A 26,008-nucleotide genomic window follows, 5' to 3' on the forward strand; every position below is an offset into this window, starting at 1 on the left:
TTTATAGGAAAAAGGAAGTTGTTGTTAAGCTACTACTGCAAGCTATTGTGTAAGCTGCTTGTAAGTTGCTACTACAAGCTGTTGTGTAAGCTACTTGTAAGATGCTACAGCAAGCTGCCGTGTAAGTTGCTTGTATGTTGCTTTTAAGCTGCTAATGTACTAGATATAGATAATCTTCTACTTGGGGTAACGTTTATCCATAACGGAGTGCCAAAATGATAAGCTTCTTCGGGTGGCTTATTTCCAATAGAGTACTAAATAGATAAACATATTTATGCTGGAGTCCCATATGGATAAGCTTCTTCAAGAAACTTATTTACAGCAGAGTACTAAATAAACATCCATAATATAATATATTTATAACATAGATGAGCATGACACAAAAAGGGCAAAAGATGGGGATACAAAATAAAAGAGAAAAGGAACCTGAGCATATGAAAAATTGGCCAGCTGATTCATATAAGAGTCAGAACTTAAATATAAGAATAACTTTGGGAAACTAATTCCCAACCAAGGCACCTACCTCTAATTTGAGATTGCTCGTGACAGCACTCTGATATTGAATAAGAATTATGGTAGAGCGGTAAATATCGAGATTATCACATTGAAGAAGAAATGGAGCTCACAGAGGAGCTTCAATGGAGGTTCTAGAAGGTTCTGAGTTAAAAAAATATCTGAGAGTAGAGAAAATGAAAAGGAATTGTAAAATGCAACTCTACTACAATTCTCATTATTACCATGTGTATATATGTACACGTGTGTATTTGAAAATACAAGTATCTAAAATACAAAATACAACTAACTCACTATATAAAAGATATAACTATTTGTTGACTCGGCATATTACAATTAATTTATCTTTTAACTAACTAACTATATCTCAATACCCCTCCCCCCTCCCAAGTTGGATGGGAGGGCCTCACAACAAACTTTCCAAGAACAGTATTATGTTCAACTCGTGTGAGGGATTTAGTAAGAATGTTAGCAAATTGGTCAGTAGTGGCTACAAGGTGTAGAGATCAGGCCTTCCTGAAGTTTGTTTCTTACAAAATGACAGTCGACCTCAATGTGCTTTGTCCGCTCATGGAACACAGGATTGTGAGCAATGTGAATAGAAGATTGGTTGTCACAGAAAACAACAATAGGACTGGATCGTGGGATAGTGAACTCTTCAAACAATCTGCTTAACCATACCAGTTCCCCAACAACTTTTCTGAGGGACCTGTATTCAGCATTAGCTGAGGATAGGGAAATGGTCTCTTGTTTCTTAGGCTTCCAGCTAATGGGACTATCTCCAACTAGAACAATGTAACTAGTGACAGATCTTCTAGAGTCAGGGTAGAATGCCCAGTCAGAGTCACAGTAGGCATATATGGAGCAGTAAGTGCTATTTGAGAAAAATATTCCAAGTGTAGGGTCTGTCTTAAGGTACCTAAGAAGATGGAAAGCTAGAGTTAAGTGTGTATCTCTAGGTGCCTACATGAACTAGCTGAGGATCTACATATTGTATGCTATATCCAATCTGGTATTGGTTAGGAAGTTTAGTTTGCCCACTAATTTTCTGTAATATGTAGGATCTAGGAGAAGAGTGCCTACATCAGCCTTCATTTCATAGCAGGATCAAGAGGGGAAGACAAATTGCTATAAGCAAAGCAGTCATATTCCTTTAATAAGTTTAAGGTAAACTTCCTTTGAGATATGATAACATCATCTGGCTTGTAAAGAACCTCCAAACCCAAGAAGTAGTGTAGTCTCCCCAAGTCCTTGATTCTTAACTGATTGTCAAGGAATGACTTCAAGTTGTCTATCTCCACTGAATCAGTACCAGTAATGATAACATCATCAACATACATAGGTAAAAAGATAGTGGAGGATGAAGTTTTCTTGGAGAAGAGTGAATAATCATTTTCAGAATATTTGTACCCCATTGATGATAGGGTTTCAGTCAGCTTGGCATACCACTGTCTGCTGGCTTGTTTCAGCCCATACAAAAATTTGTTTAGTTTGTAAACTACCTTGTGTGGGCCAGTTTGATCAATCAGAAGACCTGGTGGCACCTCCATGTACACCTCTTCATATAGGTCACCATGGAGGAATGCATTATTTATATCAAGTTGAAATATATCCCAGCATTTCTTCATAGCAACAGTAACTAAGACTCTAACTGTTGTCATCTTGACAACAGGAGAAATGGTTTTTGTATAATCAACCCCTGCTTGTTGAGTATAACTTTCACTACCAATCTATCCTTAAATCTCTCTATACTACCATCTACTTTATGCTTTATCGTATAGAGCCATTTGCAGCTTATTACCTGTTTTCCGGCTGTCAAGGGTACTAAGTCCCAAGTATGGTTGGTATAAAGAGCCTCAAATTCCTGTGTCATGGATGCTTTCCATGCAGGACTGAGTGTTGTCTCTCCATATGATGATGTCTCACTATCATGATAAACATTTGTCACTAAGTGCTGACTCTCAGAACATAGGGCATCAGGGGTGACATGATTGTGATTGGAAAAGAGTGCACTTAAGGAAGGTAGACCTTGAGGAGCAGCAAGATGAGATGTGTTAGGTAAGTTATAAATATAATCCTTGAGATACGTAGGAGTTTTATGTGTTCTCTTGGACTTTCTTAGTGTAGGTATTTCTAATTGGGTAGATGTTGGTAAATAGTGACTGGTAGCTTCATGTGAAGTTGTAAGGACATGAGCATAAGGGGATAAGGTGTCTGATGTATGCATTAAGGTATCATTAGCAGGTGAGGATTTAGGGTGTTGATGCACATCTGGAGATGTGATACTTGTAGGACTTTGAACATTAGAATGTGGACTGCTACTTCTAATGTAAGTAGGAAAGGAACCTGATTTGAGGACATTGTACAGGGAAACATTCTTAGAGACTAGAGAAAAGTAGAGACATCTTTATAGAACGCTACATCTCTAGAAACATGAATCTTTCTAGTTGCTAGGCTTAGCACTTTTTAATCCTTTGTCCCAAAGGGATAGCCCACAAAGATATGAGGTGTTGTCATAGGCTCACATTTGTCTTTGTTCACCTTAGTCACAGTGGGATAGGAAAGACAACCAAAACTCCTCAAGTGAGAATAATTGGGTTTCTTGTGATATAGGAGTTCAAAAGGGCATTTGTTGTTTAGGTTGGTGGTAGGTAATCTATTAATTAGGTAAGTGGCTATCAAAATACATTCTCCCCAGTATCTAGTTGGTAATTTGGATTGAAACATGAGTGCCCTGGCAGTTTCAAGAAGATATTGTATTTTCTCTCCACTACCCCATTTTGTTGTGGAGTATAAGGCAGGTTTTTTGGTGAAAAATGCCTTTGGATTGATAAAATGTAGTGGCTTCATGACTGGTAAACTCCAGTCCATTATCAGATCTGATTTTCACAGAGGTATTGAATTGATTCTCAATCATGTTTACAAAAACTTTAAGGGTTTGTAGGACATTGATTTTGTTGCTTAACAAATAGGTCCAAGTGGACCTACTAAAATTACCCATTAATGTAAGGAAGTAATTGTAATTATCATGTGTAGTGACATGGTAGGGCCCCATATGTCAACATATAGTAATTGAAAATTTTGACTAGTGGTACTAGTTCTTTGTGAAAATGGAAGTCTGGCTTGTCTAGCCATGGGGCAAATGGAACAAATGAATGGTTGTTTAGGTGAGAAATTTACAGGTATGGAGGATATTCCTATCATTTTGACAAAGGGAACTTGGACAAGCCTATTATGCCACAAGACATTTACATCATGTTTATCTAACATAGTTGAAGACTCATTCTTATTATTGTGAATGGAAGTATTTACATCTACTAAATAAGGATGTGAATGAGTAGGACTTCTGAAGACTCCACTATTTACACTAGTAGAATAAAAACAGTTGTAACAAGAAATTGACACATTAGCATTTGAAACAGTACTTTTATCCTTCAGACACTTGGAACATAGGTAGTATAGTCCCTCCTTGCTACTACCAATCACCTGAGGCCTCTTCACTGAAGGGGCCTGCAACAGACACAGTGCATCAGTAAAGAACACAATACACTTGAGATGTGTTGCATGAGAATGGACAGAAATCAGGTTGTACTTAAAGGATGGAACATAAAGGACTTTATGTAGAGTAATTTCAGAACTGAGTATCGCATCTCCAAATTCAAGCACTTTCACCCTATATCCATTTGGTAAGCTTATCAATAGAGGGTGTGGTAGTGTTGTGATATTACTAAGTGCAGTTTTATTAAAGGTCATATGGTTAGAAACTCATGAGTCTATGATCCAAAAGTCAGTCTTAGATTCGAAACATTTGCATGATGGTTTGTCAAAATCCATAGAAGAAGTGCAGACTACAATACCTGCAAAGTTGACAGCACCACTGGTAATATTGGCATTGCTGGGAGATCCTCCTGTCTGGAATTGTTGCAGCAAATTCACTATCTGCCAGTATTGTTCTTTTGTCAAGCTGATAATTTGATTCTTATCATGCATAGTTGGATCATCTTCCTTCTCCTGGAGTAGATCAGCTGGGACTCCATGTACATTTGCCATAGCTCCCTTTCTTCTATTGAATTTGTGACCTTGTGTCTAACTCGAATTATAACCCTGGTTGAATTGTTGAGTGTTGGTGCGATTTAAGTTTTGACTATTGTATGAATTGCTCTGGGGATACCCATGTAGCTTGTAGCATTTTTCCTTTGTATGACCTGTCCTTTTTGCAGTAGTCGCAGAATGGTCGACCCTTATTATTGGCAGTGTAATATGTTTTAAAATTCCTAGCTCCAAAGGGATTTTGATGTTGTTAAGGTGCAGTATTCACAAGCATTGAAGTAGACTCGAGGTTCAGCTGATTCCTTGGTCTTAATTCCCTCTGCTTTTCCTTTTGTACTAACAGGGAGAAAGTCTGTGCCAAGGATGGTAAAGGTTTCATCATCAAAATGCATGCTTCCTCGCATTGTTGTGTAAACTTCATTTAAGCCCATCAAACATTGGATAAGTCGTCTATCCTGTTCTGCCTTATGCATAGTTTCCTTTGATCCACACGCACAAACACATGTGCACTGAGATTTGGCACTCAGATTGCTCAGTTCTTCCCATAACATTTTCATTCGTGTGTAATGGGCAGTGATGTCCAAGGAGCCTTGAACAAGATCGTTAATCTCCTTTTGGATCTAATACAACTTCGCACAATTTGTTTGATCATATTGATCTTCCAGTTCCCTTCATAGCTCTACTGAATCATTGACATACTCAACACTGTCAAAAATCTCCTTTGCGAGGGAATTAAGAATTCGGGAAGTTACCATATCGTCGCATCTCTCCCATTAACAAAATTAAGGTGAATTGGGGGCAAGTTTCCTACAATCTCCATTTACGAACCCTAATTTGTTTTTGATTGATAGGGATCGCAACACACTCCTCCTCCACGACCTATACCCAATTCCGCCAAATGGAACCGGCACTAGCGTCACTCCGGGACTATCCGAAGGATGAATGTATAGAGGACTGCTCACATTCGATGATTGGTTGATCATTTCTACTCGTATTGGGGGTGAGTTCTTCGGTTTGATCGATAGCCATGGAAAAGCTCTAAACAATGAAATTGATGAATGTTCCAAACGATTTAGTGAATAAACAGACCGATTTTGTGGAAGATATCGTCACTTCGTACAACAATTGCAGATTGGAGTCACGAAACCAAACCCTAGCAGATGACGGGGAAAGAGAGGTCTTGAGACAAAAAAATCCGGCAAATTTCGAGCAAACGCGTTCTGCTGACTCTGATACCATATCAAGATTATCATATTGAAGAAGAATTGGAGCTCACAGAGGAGCTCCAATGGAGGTTCTAAAAGGTTCTGAGTAAAGAAAATATCTGAGAGTAGAGAAAATGAAAAGTTGTAAAATGCAACTCTACTACTATTCTCATTATTATCATGTGTATATATGTACATGTGTGTATTTGAAAATACAAGTATCTAAAATACAAAACAACTAACTCACTATATAAAAGCTATAACTACATGTTGACTCAGCATATTATAATTAATTTATCTTTTAACTAACTAACTATATCTCAATAACAAATACTTCCTTATCTTTAATAAGAAGTTGTGGATTCGAATTTTGGATATAAAATTGCTTTTATTAGACTACATTACTTTTAATGTGAGATTCTTCAGCATAAATCCAAATTTAATCAGGTTTCAATGTGAGTACCACGCCAAAAAAATTTTAACCTTTTCCAACACGTAATTTTAACCTTTTCCAACACGTAAATAAATAAATAAACTACATCATGTGTAAACTGCAAAAAAAAAAAAATCTACATAAAAAAGGTGAAACAAAAATATCCAGTAGCAGTGACTCGGTCAGTCGGTCATTGCAAATTGACAATACGTGGCAGAAAAAGAGAACACCTCGTTACATATACCTTCCAAAATACGGCCACGTTTCTTATTTTACCTTTCCAAATAAACCGCTCTTTCAATTTTCAAGTTTGAAACCCCACAAACCTCGACCTTTATATCTTCTTCTTTCACTCCAACTCTTTCGCAATTCATTACACAACACAAAAAGGGGAAAAAAAAGTGTTTCAAACTTAGTAGTATTTCTGAGGATCAATAGAAATGGCGAAGAGGACAGCGTTGTTTATACTATGGGTGGCGGCGATGTTATGTTTATGTTGGTGTTGGGGGGAGGAAGCTGTGGAAAATGCCAAACAGAGAACAAATTTGGCAACTGGAGAAATGAAGATAGAAGGGGAAAAGTTTAAGCAAAGTGCCGAAGAAGTAATGCATAATGCTAAAGAGAAGGCTGATTCTTTGGGTGATTGGGCCTCTGGCAAATTCTCCCAGTAAGATATTTCATATTACTAATTGATTACCAGTACTCACTATTTGTTGTTTCTTTCGTTTTGGTTATCTTTTCTTGATGTAGTTATTGCTTGTTGTTACTATTTCTTTATCTTTTCTTGATGTAGTTATAGCTCGTTGTTATTATCTTTTCTTGAGCCGGGAGTCTATAGGAAATAGCTTTATAGGAAATAGCTTTTTAGGTGGGCTAAGGTCTGCGTATACGCTACCTCCTACTCGTGGTAGTGATATCGCTAAATTTCGCTTAGCCTTTTAATTGATTACCAGTACTATATTGCAGCCTTTTTGTTAAATGCTATAGAGTTTAATTTTAACGCACTAACTGCAAACATTAATTTATACCATCAAGTTTAAGACTACAAGTTTAACTTGAGTTTAATTTTCAAAATGTGCAATGTAGGTTTAAGATTATAAGTTTTAAAAGTTCTCTTCTTAAATTTTGCGAACAATTTGGTAAGGAGGGAGTATGCGATATCTAGGAGGGAAACGAATGGAAGCTCCATGCATAGCCAATATGTTGTTATTCCCTTCTTTAAATTAATGTAAGGATCTAATTTACTAACTCTGTTATATTGGCTTTTCTCTTTAAAATAGGAAAAAGAAGCTCCTGCCAAGGTGTTATGTGGATCTAAATTTAAATTACCTGCTTATGGAAAAATTAGGAAACAACTTTTTTTGAGTTCCATTTTCTAGATATCCATTGGACAATATGAATGATATTAAATTCTGAATATGTTTAAAGTTATAAACTACTTCGGATTTGGTGAGAAAAGGTGTAGAAATTATTTCGGTTGATAATGCAATGCTCAGTGGAGTTGTAGGTTTTACCAAGTAAATGTAGTTTGCTTGTTTACTATAAAAGGTTCCCTCTTTTATGATATCTTGATAGAACAACATATATTCAGCTACTCAAAGCAGTATTTAACATGTTGATTGTTGCCTGATGGCATTCTAATTAACGTATTGTATTCGAGTCTCAAAATCTATATGGGATTTTAATTACTTTAATTTTAGGTATCAAGAAGATGCAAGAGATGAAGCCCACGGATTGATGGATAGAGCAAGAGATGCAGTAGCAGACGCTAAAGATTCTATCAGTTCAACCGCATATGGTAATTTTTTCCTTTCCTCTACAAAGACGAAGATGTAGCAGAACGCCAAAGGAATTTTCCCTCGGATACTTCTAAACATTTTGAAAGAGTTGTATACTAATTGGTTTTGCTTGCAGGAACCCAAAGAGAAGCTTCTCAAAAAGCTAGCAGGATGGCAGGCGTGGCATCTGACAAATTAGGTGATGCGAAGAATCTTGCTTCGGAGAAGGGGAATGAAGCAATGGATGCAGCAGCTGATATTGCTCATCGTGCAACGGAGAGAGGGAAACATGGTGCATATGGTGCATATGAATTTGCATCGGAGAAAGCAGGTAATGCCATACAATGGTTGATTGTATATAAATTGTTGAATTTCCTTGATACGAGGGATGCTAGTGTAGTGGCAAAACATAGTGATTATGTTAAACCACATGTTCGGGTCAAATCTTGGGTGTGACATTCTAGCATTATCGTAGGTGTGATATTCTAGCATGATTTTTAAGTTCCATTATTAAAATTATTGGCTTTGCCACTGACATGTCCATGGCTTCTGGTTTGGCAGGTGACGCCAGCGATAAAGCCAAAGAAAAAGCTCATGATGCTTATATCTCTGACTCGGATAAGGTAGGGAATGCGATGAACACGGCCTCGGACATGGCAGCCGATGCCAAAGAAGGAACCAAACATAAAGCTTCTGAGGCCTATGAATTCGCCTCTCAAAAGGTGGATGACGCAAAAGGAAAAGCTCATGATGTTTATGACTCTGCCTCGGATAAGGCAGGGCATGCGATGAACACAGCCTCGGACATCGCAGCCGACGCCAAAGAAGGAACCAAACATAAAGCTTCTGAGGCCTATGATTTTGCCTCTCAGAAAGTGGGCGATGCCATGAACGCAGCTTCCCAAATGGGCAGTGACGCCAAGGGAAAAATGCAGGATAAGACAGGTCAAGCAATGGACAAGGCTTCAGAAATGGCGGGCGATGCCAAAGAGATGGGAAAAGATAACGCCTATAATGCTTACGGATATGCGTCTGATAAGATGAATCAAGCAAAGGACATGGCCTCTAATAGTGCTGTTAATGCAAAAGATACAATGAAAGATAAAGCATCCGATGCCTATGATGTCGCCCCGAGTAAGACTGACCAAACCATAAAAATGGCTACTGACAAGGCCAAAGATGCAAAAAACACAACCACGGAAGTATTGGCCGATGGGAAAGATAATGCTTTTGGCAAATATGAAGATGCAAAATCAAATGTTCGCGAAACTTACAAGTCCGCCAAGGATACCATGAATGAAAAAGCCAAGGAAAAGTATGAAGCTGCCAAAGAGAAGGCTTCAGATGCTGCAGGCAACCTTGGAAACAAGATGAGAACTCGCACTACAGAATTATGAAAAATTACTAGAAATAAGAAATCTTCACGCACAGAAATCTTTTGAAGCCGTCAGGGTCTTCTTGTGAGTAGCTGAGATAGTACTGCTATGTTTCTTTTGTTTTCTGTAACTGTCTTTTGTATGTAGACTTTGTAGGTTAGGGAAGTCGCTAACCCAACTAAGTTCTGTTCGTTTTTTGCTTAGGTTGTCATAAATAATTATGCTCTAGTGTAGCATGACGATGGGTTTTTTCTAAATTCCGTCTTTGCGTACACGCTGTGTGAGATTATATTGGCTATGTGTTGTTGTTGTTTGCTTGAGCCTTCCCTTGTTTAGTTTGGAGCATTGATGTATTACCAGAACGTCTGTTTGACACATATTTAACCAAATCTAAACTAGTATATTGTGATAAAAGGGCCTTTTGTAAGAACGAAATCTTTCAATAAAAGAAGAGAGAGATCTATATATAGAATTGGGTTGGCTTATGGCATCTTAAGAATGTTAAGGCTTATGGAGGATTATGAGTAAAATATAAAGTTGGGCTGAAACAACTAGGGGAAAACACGAGTTGTTCCCTCGCACGATATATTTCATTGTTTAAAAAAAATTACTCATCCTTGCATAGGTACCATACTAATTTTCTCATCGTTCCAATTTTATTGGATGGGAGGATAAATCTCATTACATCTATTGTTAGTGTATTACAAAATATAAACCATGACCAAACAAACATACGCATGAAAGGCACAGAAAGATTATATTAAGAATACAGACCAGCATTTCATTTAAACTACTTTATCAGTGTAAAATATTATTACAGTAACAATGGAAGAATGCTCTAACTCTAGTAAGTACTGCACCAGGGAGTTGGGTAGCTCTCTCGGTGAACTATTCAAACATCCGACGTGTAGGAAGTAGCGAAGTCAAGAATTTAAGGGAATTCAAAAAAAAATGCAAAAATCACGCCTAATATACGAACCTAACTAAGAGTATTCAATAATTTATATTTAGAGGCAAGGCCGGGATCTAAAGCTTATGAGTTCGGAATTTTAATCCTTATAAGTTGTTGGCTTCTAAATTAATAATTTATACATATTAAATGAGTTTCTTAAAACAAATACAGGGTTAGAACAAAAATTATTGAATTCTGTCGAACTCGTTTTTCACGCTCTAGCTCCATATATATATATATATATATATATATATATATATATATATATATATATATTAATTATAAAAGCACGAATAATTTATGTTAAATGTTGAACGACTAAAATATTCTCGAAACATTGATAGACTTTTCTGCCCTTAAAATTTTGAGTAAAAGATGGATGTAATTGTAATATTCAAATATTACCTCAAGAATAGAATTCTAATATATTTATGAATTTCAATAAACTCCTAATATATTTATACTATACTTGTCATTTGATAAACAACTTGCATAAAAAAATTGTTGCATTCTTTAACCAATGTATAAATTTATTCGTATCATTCTGTAATTTTAAAATATTTTGTTCCATTTTGTGATGATTATCACAACGTTATTATGATTTGGTTTGCATTAAAAATATATAACTTTTATTTTAAGCAACTCATTATCTAACTCTAACATTTATTTATGGTATGCGTTTGTAATATTTGACATAAGGTATTTGTGTAATGCACGAGCATAGAGATTATCTATCTATATTATTATAAAAGTAAGAATAATTTATGCTAAATATTGAACGACTAATATATCACCGAAATGTTGATCGACTTTTATGCCCTTAAGTATTTGTAATAATTTAAGGATCTAATTACAAATTATCAAATGATGGAATTCTTATCCAATTTAAACTATAAATACACCGACCCTACAAAGTTGATCCTACTTGAATTAGAAAGGCATGTCCATAATTTTCTTTTAAAAAAAAAGTGTTGTTCCTAATCACAACAAATACGTAATTTTGTGGGAGAATAGGAGAATCCTTGTTGGAGAGCTTTTTTCTTTCTTATTTACATTAGGAATTTTAAGAACTCCTTTTTACCTTTTTATTGTGCAAGAAACTTCATATAAATTTCATTCATTCCTGGAAAGTGATTTCGTTTTATTTATGTGTTAGGAAATCTTCTATAAATATTAATATTTTTTCTTCGAATAAAATATCATGATTCCTTCTTGAATAGGTATTTTTTCCTTTCACGATAGGATATTTGGGAAGTTCTTCGATATCTTTTATTTATTTAGTTAAGAACTTATAGAATATAAAATTCACGTGCATTTTAACTAGAGATTAAATTAATCAGAACTGGAGATGAATTTACAGATTGGATTGATCATGATTGGAGTTAAATTATTTTCTATCGATATTTATTTTGAATATTTGTATAGTTAAGAATTTATATTTTATTAAATATGGCTTTTGTAATAATTAATATAGAATAATGTGCAACACAGAAAAAAATGATACCAACAAAAGGTATGAATGACTAGATGACCTTCCTATTTTTGGTTTCTTTGTTACTAATGTATCTTGAGTGAGTATGATTTTCATGTATATGAATTATTAAGGCTTAGTTAAATCAAAGAAAATTATTGAATCAGAAAAATAATGTTAAATATTGTTGTATTTTTTAAGTGATTTTACAACTTTAATTGCATAATTATATAATTCCATAATATTTAGTTCTATGTTATCATTTCATTGTGCCAAAACATTATTAATTTGTTCGTTTGGATTGTATTTTATATCTTTTCTGTTCTAAGGAAACAAATTATTAAACTTTGTACATATTGAATTTCGTACATATTCAGTTGCAATTAATTTTAGAATATTATGCAATTGAAAGCTTATTATTTTTTATATGCGTTTTATAATAATATTTGACATAGGATATTCATGCATCGCACGAACGTAAAGTCTAGTATATATATATATATATATATATATATATATATATATATATATTTCCACCGGCTATTGTACAAGACTCGATTGAATTAGCCACTCAAGGTAGCTTCGCCACTATGTGTAGGTGAGGGCATATTTACTCCGCTGCGCCCTGCCCCATTTCCCACTCTCCTTCCCCCTATGATCATAAAAAATAAATAAATAAATAAAAAATAAAAATAAAAAGGCAACCTGGTACATTAAGTTCTTATTATGCGTGAGGTCCGGAAAAGGTCCGGAGCATAAAGGTCTATTGTACACAGTCTTACCCTGTATTTTTGCAAGAGACTATTTTCACGGTTCGAACCCCTGACCTCCTGGTCACATGAAGGCAACTAACTTTACCAGTTACGCCAAGGCTCCCCTGTTATGTATAACCAAAAAAAAAAAAAAGTAACTAGTGCACCTAAATGAAGAAGGACACAGCTAGCAAGATTTGAACTTAAACTTTATTTTGATTTCTTCCCCTGCGGCTTTTTTATGATTTCATCAACGTACATTATACCTTTGCCTTTATAAACTTCAGGAGGTTTACAACTCCTTATAGAAGCAGCAAATTGATGTACCCTCTCTTCGTCAATCCCAGCACAGCAGATGACATTAGGTTTGAAACAGAACACACGAACTGCAGGAGGAACAGTCAGTTCAACCTCATGGCTATTACCCAGCTTTAGGTATAAGAGACGACCTTCGGATTCTGCCCTAGCCTTGAAACCAACTCCGACAGTCTTGAGAAAGCGAAAGAATTTAGCTTCCATACGACTAAAAATTATCAATCAGCTGAAATGGGAGGTAATATGCAGAAAGCTACATCAATATGAGACCTGCAACAACAACTGCAACACCATAAGAACGACATCGACAACAACAGTAACAACTATTACTACGCCTCAAATTCAAGCAAGTTGAGTCGGCAAGATGAATCCATATCATTCTATTTAAGCTCGTCTACATCCATATTAGATAAAATAAAATTAGAAGGCACTAGAAATTCTCTACATTTTCTACTGGCATCAAAAGCCACATCAATAGAGTAAAAGTTGAAGGCCAACAAAAGAAAGGACATTATTTCCTTTGGTGGGAGTTTTAGCATGGACAAGACCATGGGAATAATAATTACTCCCTTCGTTCTAATTTATGTGAACATGTTTGACCGGGCACGGAGTTTAAGAAAAAATGAAGACTTTTGGAATTTGTGGTCCTAAACAAGTCAAAAAGGGGCCCAGAGTATTTGTGTGGTTATAAAAGCTTCTCATTAACGGAGAATTGTAAGTTTAAGCTAAATTGTTTCCAAATTTAGAAAGGGGTCATTCTTTTTTGAACGAACCAAAAAGAAAATAGGTTCACATAAACCGGAACGGGTGGAGTAAATATTTCTGATTAAGGATGAAAGCAAAACTAAAAAAGAATGTATTATGCATATAGCAAGTTTACCTATTTGCAAGTATAATATTGCTTGAATAATAATAAATTATTCATTTTTTAATAATAATAAAATGTCAAATTAGTTTGATTTAGAAAAAAAAACAAGAAAACTTAAGCGGGACGGGGACGGGTTAAAAACTGAAAACATAGCTATGCGGGGCGGGATGGGTGAAAAAGAAAACTGAAAAAATAGCTATGCGGGCCGGGCGGGTTAAGACAAACCCGCACCGCACGGCACCGCCATCAATGGGAGATTTCGGACTTCTAACATTGCAGTTGCACGAAATTATCAAACTACTCCCCAAAGTATGATTCAGGATCAAATCTTGGCATCCCTGGCAAAAGATGTGAAATTCGTGTGTTGCTGAAAATGCCAACTAATAGATAAATGATCACTTCTAGAGGAAATAAAGGAAACCAGTAATCACTTCTCTATTTCATCGCTCAATCCCCCTCGCAATTAAGTAATTTCGATAATAGAAGTTTCCATAAAATTGATTATTACAACTAACAACGACGACAAGTAATGGGAAGCAAACACGAATACAAATTATTGCAAATATAACAAAGAATTGGAGAAGGAACTCACAGTTCGGATTTCGTCGCCGATTGGAAATGGGAAAAACTGGTGTTAACTTCAGCCGGAAATTTGGAATCATTCCTGAACCAGGCTAGATAAGTAGAAATGGCGTGGGTAATCATTACTTCTATCTCTTTTCCTTCCCAAACATTGTACTACAAACTGAAAAACGAAGAAGCAGAATGACACACAAAAAGTTTACAAGGAAAAATTCTAGATCGCGAAGTGCTAAGTGAAAAAGAGAGAAGGAGAGATGGGTTACGCTGACGCCATTCTTTGTCGAGTTGAATGAGCTGATCGACGAGACCGACGTCGGCAAAAATGCGACGTTGAGATTCACGAATGATCTCGGGATTATGTCCCTTGTCTTCTCTGAACATATTGAATCAAATTAGCTATTGGGATGTGTTTGTACTGCTATTGGGAAGCTGTATTCCTTACTTGAGTTTGTTTTGTGGGGATTAAACGAAAATCAAATTCAATTTCTGAAATATACTTAACTTTTGGACATTAAGCGAAATAAGTATACGGTAGGACATTATTTTCTAAATGTGCTGAAATATTGAACTAGGAATTTGATATTGAGGACAAACGTTTTTGAAATGTCCTTTAACTTCTGGACAAAAGTTAAGGACAATAGGTCATGAATTTACGGTTACAAGATCAAAAGTTAAGGACAATAGGTTAGACTAACAAGCTTAAAAGTTAAGGACAATAGGTCTTGAACTTAGGCTAAGAAGCCCAAAAGTTAAGGACATGTAGTCCTGAACTTACAGTTACAAGTTCAAAAGTTAACTGTAGTCCTGAAGTCTTTAACTTTTGAACTTGTAACTGTAAGTTCAAGACTTCATGACTATAAATGTCCTTAACTTTTGAACTTGGAACTCGAATTTCACGACCACCTATCCTTAATTTCTGTGCTTGTAACCCTAAGTTAAGGACTACTTGTCCTTAACTTTTGAACTTGTAAGTCTAAGTTTAGGACCTATTGTCTTTAACTTTTGAGCTTGTTAGTCTAAGTTCAGGACCAAGTGTCCTTAACTTTTGAACTTGTAACTGTAAGTTGAGGACCAAGTGTCCTTAACTTTTGAGCTTGTTAGTCTAAGTTCAGGACCTATTGTCCTTAACTTTTGGACATCTTAGCCCAAGTTCAGGACATATTGTCCTTAACTTTTGAGCTTGTCAGTCTAAGTTCGGGACTTCAGGACCTATTGTGCTTAACTTTTGATCTTGTAACTGTAAGTTTAGGACTTATTGTCCTTTAACTTTTATCCAAAAGTTAAGGACATTTCAAAAACTTTTGTCCTCAATATCAGATTCCTAGTTCAATATTTCAGGACATTTAGAAAATAATGTCCTAACGTTTACTTATTTCGCTTAATGTCCAGAAGTTAAGGATATTTCAAAAACTGAATTTGATTCTCGTTTAATCCCCACAAAACAAACTCAAGTAAGGAATACAGCTTTCCAATAGCAGTACAAACACATGTCAATAGCTAATTTGATTCAATCTGTTCAGAGAAGACAAGGGACATGATCCCGAGATCATTCGTGAATCTCAACGTCGTCGTTTTCCCGACGTCGGTCTCCTCGATCAGCTCATTCAACTCGACAAAGAATGGTGTCAGCGTATTCCATCTCTCCTTCTCTCTTTTTCACTTAGCACTTCGCGATCTAGAATTTTTCCCTATAAACTTTTTGTGTGTCATTCTGCTTCTTCGTTTTTCAGTTTGTAGTACAATGTTTGGGAAGGAAAAGAGATAGGAGAAAGGGTAACATCGTCTTTTTATATTAATTTTAATAGAGTAGTGGCTACTTTTGCTCAGCATTAAAAATATTGGATAAAAAGTAAATACCTGTCACGACCCGGACTTCCCACCGTTGGGAGTCGTGATGGCACCTACTAGTGAAAGTTAGGCAAGTCAACCAATTGAATTATTTACCTTGTTTCCATTCTAAATCCATTAACAATTAAGAACCAACAGTTATCAATCAACAAAATTTACTAAGCGGAAGATTAAATTTCAAGTTTAATAATATTGCAAATATCACTCCATAACAAATCTACCCAAGACTGGTGTCACAACTTCACAGACTGTCTAGGAGTACTACAAATAAAGGTCTGAAAGAAATAAATACAACACTATCTCTGGGAATACATGAAAGAAACGGAAATAGTAGATAGAAGGAGACGCCTGCAAGACTACCTCGGGTCGCATGATGAACAAGAAACAGCAATCTCCGGTCCGAAATCTACAACATTGGGATCTTCATAAAAGAGTGCATAGTGTAGTATCAGCACAACTGACCCCATGTGCTGGTAAGTGCCGAGCCTAACCTCGGCGAAGTAGTGACGAGGCTAGGACCAGACTACCAAATAAACTTGTGCAGTTAAATCATATACATCAGAAATTGAAGCAGATAATTATGACTAAAGTTGGGCGGGGGAAACATACTGATAACAACAGAACAATAGTAGAGAAATGTAAGGAATGTTATACATCAAATACAAGCAAAGATAAGGAAATAAGAAGAACGAGTACACATGTAATACCGTTGCAGGCGTTCAACCCGATCCCATCTCATACAGTACCGTTGCATTGCACTCGCATTTCATATTATACCGTTGTAAGTGTGCAACCCGCTCCTATTTCATATATTACCATTGCAGGCATGCAACCCGCTCCCATTTCATAATATTGCCGTTTCAGGCGTGCAACCTCCTCCCATTTCATATATTTCCATTGCAGGCATGCAACCCGCTCCCATTTCATATGTTACCGTTGCAGGCAGGAAACCCTCTCCCATTTCATATGTTACTATTGCAGGCATGCAACCCGCTCCCTTTTCATTTATCAATACCAATCATAGCAGAATATGGGCAAGGGAACAATAATATAACAACAACATCCGGCAAGGGAACAAAAATATGACAACAACATTCCGGCAAGGGAACAATAATGATAATCCTCATGTGAAACACAATAAATCTCAACGGAGTCACAACAATTACAATACAAGACTCACGGGAATGCTTGACACCGACGTATAGATACTCGTCACCATGCCTATACTTCGTACTCCACAATTAGCACATAGCAAATAAGACACAACTCCTAATCCCTCAAGCTAAGGTTAGACCAAACACTTACCTCAATGCCACGAACACAACTCAAGCCTCAACTATCATTTTCCCTCTTGATTCCACCACCAACTCGCTCGTATCTAGCCACAAGTTACTTAATACTATTAATAAATGCTCAATGAAACATTTCTAATGTATGAAAATAAGTTTTCTAAAGTTTTTTCCAAAAAGTCAAAAATCAACCCCGGGCCCGCTTGGTCCAAACCCGAAATTCGGACCAAAACCCGATTACCCATTCACCCCCGAGCCCGAATATATAATTAGTTTTGGAATCCGACCTCAATTTGAGGTCTAAATCCCCAAATTTCAGTATTCTTAGGTTTTACCCAAATTCCCCAATTCCACCATGAAAACCCTAGATTCTAGGATGAAATCTTGTAAAAAGAAGTTAAGGAGTAAAGAAAAGGAGTTAGAAATCACTTACTAATGTTTTGGAGAAGAAAGGTTGTTTGAAAAATCGCCTCTTATGTTTTTGGGATTTTGAAAAATAAAAAATAACTGAAAATCTCGTTTAAATATACCCCTCTCAGACCCCCTGTGCGGACTGCACAAAAAGGAGTGCAGCCGCGGAGCTCACAATGTTGACTGTAGTGGTATCATTTAGTATTTTGGCCATAACTTCCTCTACAGATGTCCAAATTGTGTTTTCTTTACATTTCTGGAATAGACACGAAGAGCTACAACTTTTATTTTTGAATCATCTCAAAATTCCTTGTAGATCAAAAGATATAGGCTTCTGAAGTCAGACTAGTGAAATTCTTACTCACCGCGGACTACACAAAAAGGAGCGCGGCTGCAAAGGCCCCTCCGTGGTCAGCACAAAATCAATGCGGTCAGCACTGGAAGGTAGGGGTGTCAATGGATATTCAAAAACCGACTAAACCGATCGAACCGTACCGTACCGAACCAATTTTTAGGTTTCTTTTAATAAAACTATAGGTTTTTATATAAATATATAACTGAACCGATAATTAGGGTAGGTTTTTTATTTTATAAAAATAAACCAAAAAATACCGAACCGAACCGAATAAATTTACAATGTAAAAAATATGTTTATATATTATGTTTAAAAATGATAAAGCATAAAAAAATTTCGGGACGTTGGAATTATGAAATAGTTACAAGCCAACAAGTAATTAAACTTAAAATCCTAATTCTCAAATCTATTATGCTACTCCTATTGAAACTAAATTATTTCCAGCATGTTCACTAGTAAAACACAAGGTATTGTAGCGATTATGAGTAGAAAGCTACAATGTATTGAATATGTTTCCTTTCGTATGATTTAGATTTATCTTTTTGAATATTTAATCTTCTATAGACTTTATTCTTGAGATCAGCTTGGTTAATATCTTTCCACTCGTGTGATTTATATTTTTTTGTATTTGCTTAGTTTCTTTTACACTGATGTAGAATAGTTGATGGATCTATACTCCAGCCATCTTTTATATTTTCTTAATTTATCACCTTTTAAACTGTAAAAATATCTAGAGAGTTTTGCTAAGTCCTATAAAAGTACGTATGTTATTGCATTCTACTTCTAGTAGTGATTTTTACATGATATGTAAAAAAAATTACCGAATATTTACCGAACCGTACCTATACCGAAGAGAAAGCGACATTATTTGGACGGTTTTGAAAAGTCTAATTTTAGTGATACATAATAGAATAACCGAAAAATTGGTATGGTACTCAACATTTTCATCAAGAACTCTCAAAGTTCATAACTCTTCAACCGGAAGTCCAACTTACGTCAAATAAACTCCGTTTTCACCAAATTTTACATCATTTAAATACTATAACAAGTTTGTACCGGGCTTAACCAAAATACGGGCCCAATACCAATGGTTTCAAACATTAATTCTTTTCTTCATTTCTTAGATAATTCCGCAAAATAATTTCTTCCAAAAATTGATTTCTAAGGCTTGGGACCTCGGAATTCATTTTCGGGCATACGCCTAAGTCCCATATTTTACTGCGGACCTCCTGGGATCATCGGAACATGGATCCAGGTCTGTTTGCTCAAAATATTGACCAAAGTCAACCAAAAATTAAATTTTTAACTCTAAACATTTCTATTTCTCATCTTTTCACATAAAAGGCTTTCCGGATATGGGTCCGGACCACGCACGCAAATCAAGGTATGGTAAAAATGAGGGTTTTTTAGACCTCGGAACACTGAATTTACTTGCTACCCCACGCTATTTCTACTCCAAAAGACCTATTATTCCACGGGATCATTACACAAATAACCGGTCATATTTATTTTATATATATATATATATATATATATATATATATAAATTATGCATATATTATACTTTCACCGGTTATTTTTAATAAAGCGACTGGGTAGGCGCTTATTTGGATTATCTTCTACTTGGATTTCATCAGGCCCAATACCTTTTCATCTTGCAAAATAAATAGGGGCTTTACATGAATACCTAGGCGGAGTAAAATATTTACATGCATGTACAACAACAACAACAACAACAACAACAACAACAACCCAGTGTAATCCCACAAGTGGGGTCTGGGGAGGGTAATCTGTACGCAGACCTTACCTCTACCCCGAGGGGCAGAGAGGCTGTTTCCAGGAGACCCTCGGCTCAAAGAGGCAACAAGAGACACTATATTAGTACTATCAATAGACTCATAATAAAACAACATAAAATACCATAAAATCCATAACATAACATAAATACCATAAAATAACAAAGTAACAGCAATATAAGAGATATAGGAAATACGAGAAAGATGTAAGGTATTAATACACAACAGATAAAGCCCATCATCAGTAGTTGATCAATAGCATCCTAAGACTAATTCCTAACTGGCTAGTCTCACTCTAGTGCGCTGTAAAAAAGACATCACAATTTCCCCTAACCTACAACCTTAATGCTCGATCTCCACAATTCCCTGTTTAGGGCCATGTCCTCAGTAACCCTAAGTCGCGCCATATCCTGCCTGATCACCTCTCCCCAATACTTCTTAGGTCTCCCTCTACCTCTCCTCGTACCCACCACCGCCAGTCGTTCACACCTTCTCACCGGTGCATCAGTGTTCCTCCTCTGAATGTGCCCGAACCATCTGAGTCTTGCTTCCCGCATCTTGTCCTCCATGGGGGCCACACCCACCTTCTCTCGAATATCTTCATTTCTAATCTTATCCTTCCTTGTATGCCCGCACATCCACCTCAACATGCATGTACCTATTTACAAAATTTATTCCTTAAAAAATTATTCTTTCCTCCCAAAATGTGTAACTTTTTTATTTTTCGAGATTCAAACTATGTAAATATTGAATAATATTAGAATATATTCTTTTCATCATATTGGCATCAGAAGATAGCAACTTATATCCTTTTTAAAAAAAATAGTTTTTAATTATTTAAATTGTGACTTTAAATATTGAGTCGATCTAATTTAATTTATCTTCAAAAGTTAATCAAATTAATGCTTGAAAAGCGAAAAATAACATTTACTTTAAAACGAAGGAAGTACATTGTAGCAGTTATCTATGTTGTATACCTTCGAGTATGATTCACATTAAGGTATAAGAATATTTGGGCTACACTATTGTATACCTTAATTGTACGCTCTAAAAGTATACAATGTAAATACCTACTAGTATTTTGGAAATATTTTTCCTAATAGATATGGAGTGTAATATCTTTTGACAAATGAACCATTATTATTTTTTATTTTTTATTTTTCTATAGTGTCAGACAGACTTTGATGCACTTTTGCTATCTCCCTCTAAAATTAATAACACTGTCTATTACAATTTAAGAAGTTAAGATGAAATCACTTAATGTGTTATGAAACATAAAAGAAGTACAGTGTTGCAAAGAAAAGTAGGGAGAGAGAATTCTTATTGATTTTTGGGATGAACTATAATGGAATAGAACCCTTTATTTATAGGGAAAGAGTAACTTAGCCACCAAGTAATAATCCATAGAATCTCTCTAAATATAGACATTCACCTTAAATAGAATTTTATTTATAACACTCCCCCTTGAATATTTATTCAAAGATAATGTGTCTCGTTAAAACTTTAACTAAAATAAAACCCAGTGAAAAAAAATTCTAGAGAAGGAAAAAGAGTACACATGTTTAGAAATACGCCTTTTGGTTGCCTCGTTAAAAACCTTGCAAAGAAAACCCAGTAGGACAAAACCTTGCAAGGAAAAAAGAGTACAACGTGTATTAACTCCCCTCTGATGAGAGCATCAATTCACATCCTTGAGCTTTCGCGTCCCAATCTTAAGCACCGTCTTCAAAAGATCGTTGGTATAGATTCGATAAACAAATCAGCCATATTAACTTGAATGAATATGTTGAACCTTGAAATCATCATTCTTAATAGATGTATTGTCTTCATATAATCTTGTTGGAATCATCAGTTCAATATCTTCACATAGAGGTGAAAACTCTTGCTATCATATTATCATGCCTATAGTTATAGCAAGATACATTTGTGCACAAATTGCACTGAGGAAGTGGTACTTCAAGATCAAGAATTGTATATGCTTCAAGCAACTTAAATCCTTCATGGATTGTCATATAAGTTAAGTCATATAAGTCATATAATAGACTTTAGATGCATATCAAGTTTACATGTCATGCTAGACATATAAGATATCGAAAACTGATTGCACATACCATTGACTTTATACTTTCAAGTGTTTGAACTACATGTCCAAAATTACATGTCTTTCATATTAAACCAATTCTATTTGAATTGAGTATCGTCTATTTGGACAATATTTTTGTGTCTGTCTCGACAGCCTTAAGATCCTCATCTATACTTAGTGCTATGATAGATGTCGTCGACGAACATTTTATATCGGTTCCAATAATTTTTCATAAAGACATAACATAGAGATCTCTTCATTCATATATTCAGGTACCTGAACCTCTCCTGATATTTTATGAAGTATTATGTCATGTGACCTTCTAGATCACTTACCTCCTTTATTATGATCATTTTCTCACCTTCTTTATCAAGAAGTTATTTAAAATCAATTTGTCTATATGCTTTAAGCGTACCATAGGCTTTGTCCTTCTAGGACTTATTCTAATAGGAGCATTTGCAGTGAGAATATAATTACTTTCTTTGGGTCAGCAAATGCGTCTGACATGCTTTGCAATATATTGCACATGAATTATCTTTTTATGAACTTCAAGTTCATATTATTTTATTCGAAGATCTAGATGTACAAATGATAATTCATTCCACATAACTTTTTCTCAATTGTTTATCATGTCTCCCCCTCATGTTAGAAAAACTAACTTGTTTCCTCAACTTCGAGAATCCATCTTTGTGTGTTATGGTGTTAATCAAAATGTACACCTTACATCAATAATAATAAGATGGAATTATTTGGTTCCTGACCCTGAACCACTTGTGAGGGGAGAATATAATATATTTTCGTATATAACCTATATCAAACTGGTATAGATAACTTTGTTCTCATAAGCAATAGTTTAGCTATTAAGTGGAGGCATTCAATAAATTATTTTGCTAAACCAACTGTGATATAAACCAACTTATCAAGATGAACTTCTTGAATAGAAAATCTGAAAAGTATGCTCGAAATTAAATTATTGAGCAAGTTACCTCGCAAAACACCATGTTGCAGGTTAATAATAATTTCACATGTAACCATCTCATAGATGCATCTTATGTTGTATACATGGCATGTGTATAGGCCCATATTTTGATATTTCCAGCATTCATAGGATTCAATCCCAATTTTAGTTGTCAATTAATTAATGAGAACAAGCAATATAAGAGAATTCGTAAAGAACTTTCTAGTTCTTTAATATTTACCCATGTGAATTCTCTATTATTTTTGCACATCATACTTAAATTGATATGGCTAAACTGATTATGCTAACTGAATAAATTATCAATATGATAAAGTTCAGGTTTACACCATGACATATGCAATTATCAATAAACTCCAAGTTTATTATGATATGGGTTTTTATATCAATAAACATCCACTTTAGTATGGTATTCTTTTATTTGTGTAGTACAAACTGGAAAATAAAGCGGAAGCTTTTCACATACATATTATCCCGCTACAAGTTGTAGTAATAGAAGATACTAAAATCTTTCCTTTATTTATAGTCTCAATATAATCAACCGCTTTCGCGTATACTTTGGAAACTGAATAAGTTTCTTTGAGACTTACTACAACACAATACCTTATTGGTAATCAATTGTGTTTCTCCAAAATAATATAATTGGCTCTTGCAGAGTTCTCAATTAATTTTGTAGTACCACATATTCATCAACATCTAAATGGTGAATATCTTCTCTAAAGAGAAAGTTATACCATTATGGTTATGGTCAAAATTATATGCAAGATATGTTTCTTGCATTATCGTTGTCTTTTAATAATCACAATGCCAAAATATTTTGGCATACAATAAGTGTCACATCTCCTTTTTTACTACCCCGAAAGGGGTATTAAGGGAGTTTTTTCCAATTTAAGTGACAAAAGAAATGGGATTATTTAAATTAAAATTCAGAGTCGCCACTTGGGATAAGTTATGGTGTCCCAAGTCACCGATTTAAAATCCCAAATTCGAGGAATTTTTACTCTATTTATGGTCTACAAACACAGAAATTCGGGTAAGGAATTCTATTGACCCGGAGAAAGTGTTAGGCATTCCCGAGTTCTGTGGTTCTAGCATGGTCGCTTTGATCATACTTGTGTTAATCAAATTGTCTAATTACTTACTCTAAGAACCTATGTGCATTTGCCTTTCTTTTTAATTAAGAAATTATCTTGAAAACAGGTCACGCGTACGTGTACCCATATGTTTGGCGCGTCAAAAATCATATCACGCGAACGTGTCCACAATTAGTAATGCTTTATTATTATTATTAAGAAAATTTAGTCGAATTTGCGCGAACACATACTCTGATTTTGTTTTTAAAGTCGTAATTATGTCACGCGAACGTGTACACAATCACGATAAAAGATTAAGTCGCACCTAAAGCAAACTACGAGGTTCATAAATTGTTTATTCTAAAACTAGTTTAAGATTATTGTAAGGCTTGAATATATAAAAGAAGAGCACAATGGACCTAAGTCTGTGATCTTATTATCCAAGCTATAACAAAATGACCAAATGCAACGCATACTTTTATCTTTCGTAAATGAGCATTTCAATTGAAAACAACCCGAGTCAGAATCATAGGAATCTACCAAGTGCTCGATGAACAAGAGAGGCCAAATATGATAATATGTAGTTAATAACATGATGAACCAGTGCATAAAACAATAGGATAAAAAATCACACAAATAAACAACTAATTCCAATTAAAAGAAAACTCATATCCAGGCCATCTAAATAATACTTAATGATCACAACTAGATATGAATAAGAGGTAAAATAGAAATGGACCTTGGTAAGATCTTTCGGCTTAGGTATCCAACAGCAAATACCCACTTAAAAACGTCGAACAACAAACTACACCTCGACCGGAACCAACAGATGGAACTTTCGGACAGGATTTCAAGCAACAACCTCAGACACTAACATCTCCGGCAGGGTCTCGAAATCAAAACAAAAGGGCAAAAAAAATGCCAAACGATAATAGAACAGAAATTAGTCTTGGATGGTCTTTTGACGGTGTAAGGCGCCAGAAACAGTGATTCCGGCGATGAGAGACAAATAAAAAACGTGATTTCATCGGTGTTAATGAAGGTCGCCAACTATGACTCAAACAAAAAAAAATCCTTTTCTGATTGTTCACAGAAACAGAAGCAAAAGAGAGAAGAGGATCAGTGATTTTCTTAAGCCTTTCCTTTCAGTCTCTGTCCGTATTTCAGCCAAAAAATCGATAAGGTCGAGCAACGTTTATAAAGAGAGAGGGTCACTGATTTTCATGGAGTTCCACCGGATTTCATGGTATTTCCGGCGAGTTTCTGTCTTCTCCGTTCCAGATTTCTCGACCTCTTTTCTTCTTAATTCTGTCCAGGGCCACTGCCGGTTGTTCGGAATTAGGAGGGTGGGTGTTGTTGGTTGTTCACTGGTGGGTCTGGTTTTGGGTGTTCTGTTGTGGAGGTCTGGAGATTGAAGATGAAGGGGGTGTTCTCTTGGTGTTCTTGCGGCTGAAGAAGATGATGCAACACTGGGGGTGGGGTTCTTTTTGGTGTAACGACAGATCTGATGTTTAGGAGTCTTAGGCGTTAGGTCTAAGGGTCTAGCTGCTAGGGTTTTTTTTTGTTCCCCTTTTCTTTAGCTTTTTCTATGTATTTATAGGAAGGGGCTTAAGGTTAAGGGGAATGAGCTATCTGAATTTGGGCTCAAAATTGAGCTAGATGAGTACTTAAATTCAAAAGAGACAAATCAATAAGCCCAAGCTTAATTCTTTCTATTTTCTAAGAAGTAAAAATCTATAAACTTACTAGTTAACCTTAGCTTATGTACCAAAATGGGGATAAAATTAGCAATTATTTTTTGTATTTTTTTAAATATTATACTAAAAATAAGAATCCTAGTAAAATAGTATGACTACAAAATATTAACGAAACTATTTTTTGT

The 26,008-nt window shown here is 35.4% G+C and overlaps 2 protein-coding genes and 1 long non-coding RNA gene across 4 annotated transcripts; 1 reads left to right on the plus strand and 2 right to left on the minus strand.

Moving 5' to 3' along the window:
- Window positions 1-272: 272 nt before the first annotated feature.
- LOC138878572 (uncharacterized mitochondrial protein AtMg00810-like) lies at window positions 273-1,608 on the minus strand. Its single transcript, XM_070158262.1, has 4 exons — window positions 1,502-1,608; window positions 1,195-1,432; window positions 427-450; window positions 273-329 (listed from the first exon to the last, which is right to left on the minus strand). Exons 1-4 carry the CDS (start codon window positions 1,606-1,608, stop codon window positions 273-275), a joined length of 426 nt encoding a protein of 141 aa, XP_070014363.1.
- Window positions 1,609-6,545: 4,937 nt separating this feature from the next.
- On the plus strand, window positions 6,546-9,675 carry LOC104224669 (embryonic protein DC-8). Its single transcript, XM_009776352.2, has 4 exons — window positions 6,546-6,868; window positions 7,902-7,999; window positions 8,116-8,310; window positions 8,541-9,675. Exons 1-4 carry the CDS (start codon window positions 6,642-6,644, stop codon window positions 9,374-9,376), a joined length of 1,356 nt encoding a protein of 451 aa, XP_009774654.1. The 5' UTR covers window positions 6,546-6,641; the 3' UTR covers window positions 9,377-9,675.
- Window positions 9,676-12,487: 2,812 nt separating this feature from the next.
- Window positions 12,488-14,761, minus strand: LOC138877060 (uncharacterized). 2 transcript variants are annotated; one of them, XR_011402373.1, is made up of 3 exons: window positions 14,559-14,761; window positions 14,306-14,458; window positions 12,488-13,115 (listed from the first exon to the last, which is right to left on the minus strand). It is a non-coding gene; the product is annotated as an uncharacterized lncRNA (long non-coding RNA). The 2 variants fall into 2 exon arrangements; XR_011402372.1 differs by having other exon boundaries at window positions 13,040-13,127.
- Window positions 14,762-26,008: the final 11,247 nt, after the last annotated feature.

The sequence above is a fragment of the Nicotiana sylvestris genome, chromosome 9 (genome assembly GCF_000393655.2).
Source record: "Nicotiana sylvestris chromosome 9, ASM39365v2, whole genome shotgun sequence".
NCBI classification, from domain to species: domain Eukaryota; kingdom Viridiplantae; phylum Streptophyta; class Magnoliopsida; order Solanales; family Solanaceae; genus Nicotiana; species Nicotiana sylvestris.

What these genes read in the sequence shown, in the direction of transcription:
- LOC138878572 (XM_070158262.1), bottom strand. Translation starts at nt 1,608, where the DNA reads ATGAAGGCTGATGTAGGCACTCTTCTCCTAGATCCTACATATTACAGA. An exon ending in TTGGATATAGCATACAATAT is followed by an intron (nt 1,433 to 1,501) that starts GTAGATCCTCAG and finishes CCATCTTCTTAG; the next exon opens with GTACCTTAAGACAGACCCTA. An exon ending in GAAAAGTTGTTGGGGAACTG is followed by an intron (nt 451 to 1,194) that starts GTATGGTTAAGC and finishes TATATGAATCAG; the next exon opens with CTGGCCAATTTTTCATATGC.
- LOC104224669 (XM_009776352.2), top strand. Translation starts at nt 6,642, where the DNA reads ATGGCGAAGAGGACAGCGTTGTTTATACTATGGGTGGCGGCGATGTTA. An exon ending in GCCTCTGGCAAATTCTCCCA is followed by an intron (nt 6,869 to 7,901) that starts GTAAGATATTTC and finishes CTTTAATTTTAG; the next exon opens with GTATCAAGAAGATGCAAGAG. An exon ending in TATCAGTTCAACCGCATATG is followed by an intron (nt 8,000 to 8,115) that starts GTAATTTTTTCC and finishes TTTTGCTTGCAG; the next exon opens with GAACCCAAAGAGAAGCTTCT.